Source organism: Aspergillus aculeatinus, assembly GCF_003184765.1.
Source record: "Aspergillus aculeatinus CBS 121060 unplaced genomic scaffold BO66scaffold_6, whole genome shotgun sequence".
In the NCBI taxonomy this organism is placed as follows: domain Eukaryota; kingdom Fungi; phylum Ascomycota; class Eurotiomycetes; order Eurotiales; family Aspergillaceae; genus Aspergillus; species Aspergillus aculeatinus.
This window is the reverse complement of record NW_020291475.1, coordinates 396067-406802: the sequence shown is the minus strand read 5'-3', so window position 1 is coordinate 406802 and position 10736 is coordinate 396067. Positions and strand designations below refer to the sequence as shown.

Below are 10736 nucleotides of genomic sequence, written 5' to 3'. Positions count from 1 at the left end.
CGCTTTCCCCACAACAATGTGTCTAGCTACATTCGGCCTCGGCGGCATAGAGTCGATGTCGCTCGTGTATATACAGATTTAGTAGGAAATGGGCCGAGAAAAGGAGAAGAAAAATGAAAAGGAAGAATAAGGAGAACAATGGAGAAAACTCAGTGTATAGTAAGTACCCATACACAGATTCATGAGGTGCACCGCACCACAGACGATAAGGCAGTCGCCATTCAACAGACTTCCCTCGGTCAGAAGATTAACAATGCAGGGGAAGACCACCCCGACCAAACTCCAAAGAAGAGCAATATAATGAAAGAGAGACCGCAAGCATTGTAATATACGTGATCTTCACCCTCGATGCGCTGAAAATGCAAAGCAGATATACCTCCCATTTCACTGTTCACCTCGCGAGCACGAGACAGTCGACGCCACATCAACTCCCAAAAGCAGGGCCTATGCCCTTGGCCCAGATCAACTCCTGAAAAAGAAATAGAAACCGAATATGACCAACACATGATAACGGGCATTGCAAGTGGCTGTCCTGCTCCGCATTGATCCAAGGCAACCGATGAGACATACATTGAGTAAGTGAAAGACAGGCTTTTGATAGCAATCCACAAAGAGTAACATATAGCCACTGGGCATGACCCCGTGTATGACCAACATATCCCAGAACACTGAGCAGGGGAAAAAATGGCCCGCGTAGGCCGGAGTTGCCAATTGGGCACAAATCATCAATAAGCGTTGTATAAGAAGTATGAAGGGTGGTTGAAAAGAACCGGTGGCAGGAGTATCGCACAATCATTCGCAGGAATCTCTTCGGTCTGAGGCTAAGGCATCGGAAAGATCCATATGCGTATCACGCCTGGATGAAGCTTTCAATCGAATCCCCGAAAATCTTCTCGTATATCTCGCTCAGAATCTTCGCATCAGCTCGCAAGCTAGGCGAGATTTCGCGACTTTGGAGAAGGAAACGGATAGTTCGCTTCATGAGTCGCTCCAAATCGTTCCGATCGACAAGCTCGGATAAACTCGACATATACGTAGCCGACAACACCAACATGTTACCAAATTGACTAGCAAACAAAAGATCGGTCAGTACGATGTGTCAGCACGTAGGGTATCAAGAACAGCAACATACGCGTGAGCTGTGCCGAAGATGTTGGTCACAACAGGACGACCATCAATTCCGTCGAAGGCCTCGGTGCTCAGCATGGCGGAGTCGATGCACACCTTGCACGCTCTCCGCATCTTGGGTTGGAGATCGCGATATGCGTAGGACGCCCAGTTCCCACCCCCTGGGGTCGGAGTTGGAGCGCTCCGCGCGGTTGGGCCGGCATCACTAGCTAGACGTGCCATGCCAATGGCGCGTTGGCTGTGGGTCAGGGAAGGGGACACTTGTTGTGACCTCGAACCCGAGATCGCTGATCCAGTAGGAGAGTCGACGGATGCTGAGCTACCGGTGTCGTTGGCAAAATGTAGAGCATGGAATAGAAGCGGCCGATGAATGATGTACCGTGCCCCGTAGTATTTGGCACGCATGCGGGCCACATTGATGTCTTTCGATGGTGGATCCGTGTCTTTCCAGCGCATCACTTCGGGCAGACTGCTCCTCCAAAGTTCCAAATTCATGCTCAGGATTTCTTGAACATGGGAAGACCAACGCGATTCTCCCTTTCCTTGGGTGGATGTTAGCTGAACGGTTGAGGACTTACGCGGGCAGTTCACTCACTTTCAACCTTGTACAGATCTGTATGAACGCGATTGAGAACCTTTCTGAGGTGAATCTGCGCGGAATAGAAGAACATCATCATGGTGCTCGGGGCAGAGATCTCGTTCGGTAAAGTCAGTGTATATTTTCCTTTCGGCAAGGAAATTCGGCCTTCTGATCGGGATATGCCGCTAGCCGGAAGATCGAGTTCCGCAAGAATATCACTACATGGAGGTGCGAATTAGCTTGGTGAACGACCTGTCGGTGTGAAGCGGGCCCAGACTATACCTTTCCAGTTGCAGACAGGTCCAATATGCGAAGTCAATGGAGTCTTTGAGGGGTCCATCAACATACTGCTCATATCGTTTTCTGCCTCACTATGTCAGACATAAACTGCACATAACAGGTATAGAATTTGGAACTTACGTCCGCACAAGCACCTGACAAGCTCTTGCTGCTTGATAGATCCACCCGTGGCTCTGAAAAGGGTGCGCCAGTTGTCCGGCATATAATCCTGCAAGTAAGGCTGCTTGAACGTGATCGAGGCCATTGGCACCTTGTAAGCTTCCCAAGATCTGAGTCGCATAGGCATAAAATGCCAGACCGGGAATGACGTCTATGTTCCGCGGTTTCCGGGGGTGGAACGCATGCCCTGTGCGATCCGAGGACGCCTTGCGACCATCCATCGAAGAAAAGGATTGACCATCCGCCTGAGAATAGAAGCTGCCTTGCGGTGGCACGGCTGACAGAGAATCTGCCCGTGAAAGCATGTTTCGGGAGGTTGGACCTGGGATACACTCGTCTCGAAAGTTTAGAGGGACATCAGTAACCGGTCCAGGAACGGGAGGTTTTGTTGCACAGATGCTACCAAGTGCAAGAACTAGAAGGCTGATTGCATTTTTCAAAGACTTCTCGACGCGACGGCCGCTTAGGCCATCGGGCGTAATGGAGCTGGGGGATGGGACATCGCAGCCCGCACCATGCAGAGTCTCGCAGGATCGCTTTCGCTTTGCGCTCCGCGGGCCATTGCCATTGCCGTTGAGAATAGGCGCTGAAGTTGCATTCGCCGGAGGGCAGTACCGTGCAATGAACCTTTCCATTCGTTCTTCCAATTCATTCTGGTTGAGGAACGGGTGGAGTTTGTGTATGTGGTCCATGTAGCTCTGGTAATAACAGCGAACGGTAGCGGCATCCGTAGTAAAGTACCCATTCTCATCCAGAGCATCTGGCCTGGTTCTGATGGGCGTGCCTTTCTGATGAGGTACAGAGCCCCATGGTCCACCAGCAGCCGCATCATTTGGGTAGGTATGGTCCCGTGCAGGATTCCCGTTCGGCGGAGGTGACGCGGTCAGGTCCTCGCTGTCGTTATGGCCTTCACCCCGCCCATAAACAAGGATCAGACCACGTTCTTCCTCAAGCCTCATCACATAATCTTCATCATACTCGCGTGGGGAAAGAAGACTTTTAATTGACGGCCACATGAGCAGTTTGTGGGCCGCCGTCGTATGCTCAACGGGAATAGAAAGTTCACCGTCCTCGCCGGTTACCAGCATCTGTGGTTCCCCTTCGGCAGCCTTCTCAAGTTCCCGATTCACGAAATTGGATATTGTCTCGTCTTTTGTCTCGGTCTTTTGGAGGAGATCGGCGATGTCTGGTTTCGACATTCGGCTGAGTGACTGTTTCTGCGTTTCGGCAGCCTGTATGATCTTCGTGTCTGAAATTCCGGTACCTTGCAAGATAGCCGTGAGCTGGTTTCCTTGCTCAACTTGCATAGATACCACCCGTCTTATGTGTTCTATCACTGCATCTTCCAGCTGTTGCACACGGTCCATCATTTGTTGGGTCGCTCTTTCTTGTCTTGGGAGGCGGTCAGCATGCGATCACCAAGACCTAGACGAACTAGAGGGGAGGGCGGGTCACAGACTTGTGAGGGGGCACTTCTTTATAAACACATATCAAGTTATTTTCTTTGCAGTGACTGCAAGCCGGACGACCTTCATCGCACTTGGCCTTTCGTGCTCGGCATTGATCACACGCCTTGAAGGATAGCGACATTACGGAAGTCAGTCGACACGATTCTTCAGCAGCCACAGTTCCAAGAGAAGAAGACGTTCAATTACCTGTTGAGCCCGAGCTGCCTTGCGATGGCGCATCCCGAATGCCTGATTTTGGAAGTAGGCGGGATCGTAAGGTGTAGGTGTCTGTGAGAGGGGCACCGGCGGAGTATACGGGGCTGGTGGTAGGGTTTGTGGGGGCGGTGCAGGGTCACCGACAGCCACAGGCGTCTCCGGGGGAGGGAATGACATTCGTGCTACCGGAGGTCGATACTCTGGAGGTGCGGAGTGAGGTGGCGGCTCATGAGGCGCTCCGTTGATCGGCGGGCGGAAATTGGGGTGAGGCGGAGGTGGAGGCGGATGCGTCTCTGGGGGCGTATGCGTTGGTGGTCCAGGTAGACTAGTTTGCCGGGCATATGGCCCATCGAGGGGAAGCTGCGGCAGTTCCCGATTCGACATGACAGAATACGGGTGCGCGTGGAGCGGAGGCTGAGGTGCGCTCGACGTGCGCCGCTGGTCCGCAGGGTGGGTGTCGAAAGAAGGCGCGTACGGAGGACGCCATGGCTGGTCAAACACGCCGGACGTGCTGGGCAGACCGTGCGACCCTTCGGGGAGCGGTATGCGATGCATTGAAGCGAGCAAGTGCAATGGGCGATGACCAGTCGATGCGACCTGCCTGCGTTTGGGCTTCTGTTGAACAGATACTTGCGGGCTAAGCCCGGAGCGTCTGGTTGTCACAAATCAACAACCGATAATCAGCTCAATGGTAGGTAGGCCATGCAGTCACGAGGACATGATTACGATCGAAATGAGCACAAATGCTGTTGACGTGCGGCCGGAGTGCTGGGGGTAAACGAAAAGCTTGAGCTGTCCCGGACAACAGTTGCACCTCGCCCAGCGATCAGGGTGTCAGAAAATCCAATGGCAACTTCTTCGCTGCGCGTCAGATCGCTCAGCAATTGGCTTCAAAGCTGTGGGATTCTCTTTGTTGCTCGAGATTAGATCGAGGAAGACCAAAGACCATGCGCCGCACCTTGCAAGTAGCGATAGAATCGCGAGGTGAGGGGCGAGAAAGGATCAGCAGGTAGTGGTCGCTTCTTGCGCAAATAAGTAGCCTGGCAATCGTTAGCTTTGTTTGGATAGAGAATGTGAACGAATGGATGGCCGAGTGATCAAGCAACAAAGGAGCATTTTGGGCCGTACAGGGTTCGCAAACAAGGTGATGAGAGTGAGGGATTAATGGGACGGCCGGCAGCACATCGTAGTAAACAGACACAAGACTAGGGGGCAAGCCGTGCTTGCAATATCATTCGGCCATCGGTCGCAGCAAGAAAATCAACCATAAGACGGGTAGAACTCCAGGCGCATGTACAAAAAGCGTGAGAGGGCGAGTGATAGTAGCATGTATAGCAGGGGAGAGGGGTTGAAGGAGGAGGGGCGGTGGAGGGGGAAGGGGGGGGAGAGGGGGGGGAGAGAGAAAGAGAGAGAGAGAGAGAACTGCCAACGATCCGCGCAGGTAGAGAGACTAAGGTAAATCAACGAGTTAGAGGAGTGGAACACACCCAGACTGGTTTGTCGTAGTCCGTTGTGGATGAATGGATGTATGGATGGGTGGATAGATGGATGGATGAATGAATGTACGGTCAGAGTGTGTGGCTACTATTAGTGGCCGTCGAAAATAGGCCGATAAACTGGCTGGGTGAGAATCACAGACCCCGAGCTCTATCGGGAGGGGAAGGGGGTTTGGAGATTGAAAGTCGTCAGAGTCGGCCCAGTAGATAGTAGTCGCAGCGCTCGGTAAGCACTTGGAGAGGGGGAAGACAAAGAAAGTCTCGGATACAATGTCCCAGCTGCAAGAGGGACCATTACCCAGGCTCCTAGAGATGTTTGGTGGTGTCAGGCTTCGTGCATATCATGTGAGAATGTGTGAGGAGGAGAGGAGGAGAGGAGAGGAGAGGAGAGGAGAGGAGAGGAGAGCAATTCCATCACAAGAGGGGAAAAACAGAATCAAAGCAACAACATGAAAAAGAAACTCGAGAGAAAAAAAAGAAACGAAAAGAAGAAGCAAGGCAAGAAGGAAGTTAAGTGTAACATACGCAATGGGTTTTTTCCAGGTCAGATTAAATCAAATGATGATGATGATGATTATAATAATAATAATAATAATAATAAATGATCCAAAGAAGAACCCTTTCAAGAAAAAAATATTAATCCAAATAGGGTAAAAAAAGAAAAAGAAAAGAAAGAAAAGAAAAATAGATACGACGCCGACGACGGGAGGTCAAGTCTGGCAGTTTTTCGATCCAGCGGGAGATATTTAGGCAGGTAGCTAAGCCAAGCTGTCGGGTCGCCTGGGGGAAAGGAAGAAGAAAGGAAGGGGAGGAGAGTGGATAACAACTGATTACCTGGGTAGGACTCCGTACCGTAGTTAGTAGATCGAACGGTGGTCGAGGTTCGGAGGATTCAGGTTGTGTGGGCTTCTTTTTCCTTAAGAAGAAGAGAAGGAGAAGAAAGAGAGAATTTCGGCAACGGGTCCCAGAACGAAGCAGAACGGGGCTACCGGGGCGGGGGGGGGGGGGGGGGGGGGGGGGGGGGGGGGGGGGGGGGGGGGGGGGGGGGGGGGGGGGGGGGGGGGGGGGGGGGGGGGGGGGGGGGGGGGTTTGAGGGAGAAAGGGAGGGGGTGTAAAATCGATGATGGATGGATCCTCGAGGGAATTATTATTAAACTGTTGTTAAAACTGGAATTGGGCATAAGTTGTTGAAGCAGTCAGTGACTTCCCGCTTGATGACTGAATGAAGAACAAGATAAAGTCAGTCAGTCAGTCGGTCCTCTCTCGGCAACAGCGGGTTGATCTGATGGGGTAAAAGGTAAAAGGTCAAAGGCGGGATCGAAATGCTGGAAAGAGGAAATGACGATGGATAGATAGATTGATTGTTATTCCTCCTCTTCCCCTTCCTCTTCTTCTTCTTCTTCTTCTTATTATTATGGTGGAAGGGGGAGGGGAAAAGGACCCAGAGATCAATTTCACACTCACTCACTCACTCAAAATGGGGGGGGAAGTCAGGCTCCAAGGTGAGGAAGAAAGGAAGAAAGGAAGACAGAAAATTGGGGTCAAAATAATATAATACTAACAGGAATGGATGTGCGTGATGAGCAAAGAAACGAAGTATTAGACAAACGGCGGAAGAAGGAGCAGTGACAGCGACAACTGTAAGTTGAGGGTGTCGATGCCCCTCTTTTCTTCCCTCCAAGTCTCTTCAAGCTCTTTCTTTCCTTCCCTTTCTCCCTTCGAAGCAATCTACCTCTCTAGGCCAGTACCTCTACCGCAATTCAATACTTCCATCACTTCCATCTGCTTTACCTATTGACTCTTCTACTGGCGGAGGGAAAGAAGACGGATCAGGTGTGAAACAACAACAACAATAACAAAAATTCCAAGAAAAGGGAATGAACAATAGCAGCAGTACGCCAACTTAGCAGTAGGTATACCTAGTAGTTAGAGTATCTGCCCCTACGATCCTTACAGAAAAGAACGAAAGCGATTCATTTCTCACTTTTGCTGCGCAACCCTTCTGGGCCCCTTCTTCCCCAGAGTCCCTATTCTCTTCTTCAACTATTGCATATTCTGGTCCGGCTGCTGTTGCTGCTGCTGCTAGACTAGCTAAACTACTTCTACTTTCTCTTCTTCTTCATCTTCTTTCTTGCTTGTCTGCCTGCCTGCCTGCCTGTCTGCTTGCTTGCTTGCTTGCTTGCTGCTTGCTTGCATGGTCTCCGTCAGGTAAATTGGGACTGGTAAGCTCGAACCAGGATCCTGGTTTGCATGAATCAACACAAAGCCACCAAAATTGACAGATCGCTTTTCTCGAGGACCGCTGGGCTGGTCTGGGTCTGGGCTGTCCTCCGCTTGGTCTTCTTTTGCGAATAAGAAGACGGTGCCTTTTTTTTTCACTGGAGATCCCCGTTTCCTCATCCGACACCTATCTCAAGGTTCAGAATCTAGTAATCCACCGCAAAACATAGAGCCGAAATAAGTTGATCCCCCAACATAAGAGGAAGAAAATATAGTCTCGGGAGGGAAAGTCAGCGCGCGTGTGGAAATAAAAACCATTGTGTGTGAGGAGCGCGCGCCGCAGCAGCAAGTGGAGCCGCAAACTGGAGCTGCTGATAGGCTAGGATTGACTAAAAATGCTACCTAGGCTGTGAATCGTAGGAGCCCAGTTCAGCATGAACACAGCACTTTTTCGAAAAGCCCTACGGAGTACTGAGGACCTGTACATCGGTAATTTAGAAGCCCGTCATATTCTTCGATCGTCTGAAGATACTTATGAGTAGTAGCAGAAACTGAACTGGCTGAAAGTGGAAGCAGGGGGAGGGGTGACCGTTCGGGAAGTCAGAGAGAGCCTGTAACGCGAGGGTGGAAGGGCCCGCAATCAGTTCCGGTCCTTCCCAAGTGCCACATGGGTTTGACTGGAGACTTTCGCTCGGCTTGACCCAAAAGGCTTATATAAAAAAACAATCATACTGGGTAGAAGGGGAAAGCAAGGATAATACCATGGAGGTGTACCAGAGATGAAGAGCGAGGGTGTGACCCCGGTTGATCTAATATCAAACATGTTCCATTGGCAGATGCAGAGAACTCCGTCCGTAGGTGCTACTTGCCTTAATTTTCGGGTCCGATCGAGAACGGTTTTTCTTCGGCTGATGGTCGGTGCCCAAAAGCGCCTGAGGGGGGGCGGCTATCCTATTCACATGTGGTAGGAGGTTAGGAGAGTCAATGAAGAAGAAAGATGGTCATCAGGGAGGGAGAAAATGCGGTATGGGTAAGGGTGGAGGGGAATGATGGACTGATGGACTGATATTCGATGGGGCATTGTTGAAGAATAGGTAAGATGATCTGAGGGGACAGCAAAGTTGATTTGTCCATCAAAGAATGACCCAATCCCTTTGCCCACCAGCCGAGAATGGATAAACACCAAGCTACGAGTAATGAGGACACTGACTGGTGGTCAATGGGAGGAGCAAGGGAAGTTTACATGTGCTTATTGCTTCAAGCATGCTTGCTGTCGTTAGAACCATTTTTCCGGTCTCGCAGTGCCCATTCGACTAGGTACAGTATGTTTCGGACTCTTCTTACTCGTGTCTCTGGTTTCTTGTGATCGAAGGTACTCTACTCCGTAGATCCTTAGACTATGGACAAGGGGGCGACATCCGTCACCTTCAAGGCGTCTGACTGACCGAGCGGTCAGCTCTTCTTTCGTCGGTTTCCCTCCTACCCGGCCACGACCGTTGATGCCTAACATGAATACATCCAATACTGCGAGCAGCGAACGACGAGAGTTTGAACCGGGGGAAAGAGGGGGAGGGGTGATAAGGTTGCCCCCGGCAAAAAGAAAAAAGCAGAAGACGGTGAGCGTGGTTACATAAGTAGTGCAGCAGTTCAGGAGAAATTCCCAGGCGGCGAGCGCCTCGAAAAAGGCGGAGAAACAACCGAAGTGACATGCGGATGCGGTGGACAACGGATTTCAATAGTCGATGCAAACAGCCATCAAACCAGTCAGTCGGCAGTCAGTGATCGTAAATCTCATGCTGAAGAAGCTGAGGGTCACGCCACAATCCATGTTCTGCCCGAGACTCTGACATGCATATGTTTCGGACTAGGTAAGTAGCTACCACTTTTCCTGGCTCAATGCTGCCAGTTGAGAGCTCCAAGCTGGAGAGGAATGGATCTGTTTCCGACCCCACAACCAGAGAAGCGAAAACATAGTGGCGATATTGTTCCCTGGTTCAACTTCCGTTGGCATCTATTCTAAACTTTCAGCCAGCGCCTCCCCCCCCCCCCATCTTCTCTTTTCTCCCTGCCAGGAACGAACTGTGAAATAATCAACCGCGGGAGAGAGACTCTCGGGGCGCGGTAATCTACGGGAAGAAAAACAACTGCGGATAAATTACAAGGATTGTAGATCAACACCGATCACCAAACAAACGTCACCGGTCGACCTTTTGTTTCCACCAAACGCCGTTTGTAGCACTGAGATTCTTCATTTGCCGGGTGTTCTCCATACGAAATCGATCGAGGACAGGATTTTGGGTCTTGAGCTTCAAGAGATTAAGACCCTCAAGGCTCCTTTTCTGGAACCCTCTCCTTCTGCCCACCCCCCAATTTCGCCACTGGAAGGGGGGAGGGGGGCTTCGCTTGGTGTACTGTACTCCGTAATGCGATACACATTCATTCGGTATGCGGACGGGAAACCCCTTCCTTCAGGTTTGAGCCTCAGCTCGTAAGACCTCGCGCCCGGGAGAGGAGCCAAACGTTAGTTAATTGATGCGAGTAGTTACAGGAAAGGTTAAAGAAATGCACGTAACAAATCATTCTGATCTGCTTGCAGAGGCTCCCTATCATCAAGGCCGCTCAAAGAATGGTCACAGTAGTACAGTGCTTGGTCACTTCGGGGAAACTGTAGGTAATCGAGCTTAACCTATTACTGCATTTTCTATGGGGCTACGGAGTACGGAGACTCAATCGCACACTGTTGTCCGCCGGCGATCTCTTAGCCTAACCTGGTAGATAGCCAGGTAGCTAGACAGCCAGGGAGCCATCTGTAGATACTCACTCACTCACAGTAGCGTACTCATTACTACCGGTATAGATCTTTTGACCAGGATAACAATGTCGGCTTACCGTAAGTCATAAGTCATCGGGTGGAGAGACTGGGGCACAGTTTTGACGGCCGTGATCGTCCAGGGGATCGATATACATGTGTATTTTTTTCCACGGTCGCTGGACCACAATATGTTCTAGTCCCGACTCCCAACCCAGCTGGGACTGACCGACCGACAATACAATGGGGCCAATAGTTAATAAGAAGCAGGTATTATGAATCTCAAGTTCGCATATGAGATTCATTCGGTCAAAATTCCCATCCAGCTACAGAGACTCATCACCGCCAATCAAGATCCACACCACCCCTCTCCGCTTGTC

At 50.9% G+C, this 10736-nt stretch overlaps 1 protein-coding gene across 1 annotated transcript; it reads right to left on the bottom strand.

Moving 5' to 3' along the window:
* Positions 1-711: 711 nt before the first annotated feature.
* On the bottom strand, positions 712-4780 carry clcA (putative C6 finger domain protein). The gene is made up of 7 exons (XM_025642533.1): positions 3823-4780; positions 3627-3739; positions 2129-3559; positions 1991-2071; positions 1724-1926; positions 1133-1670; positions 712-1067 (listed from the first exon to the last, which is right to left on the bottom strand). Exons 1-7 carry the CDS (start codon positions 4384-4386, stop codon positions 851-853), a joined length of 3147 nt encoding a protein of 1048 aa, XP_025507468.1. The 5' UTR covers positions 4387-4780; the 3' UTR covers positions 712-850.
* Between the last annotated feature and the right edge of the window lie 5956 nt (positions 4781-10736).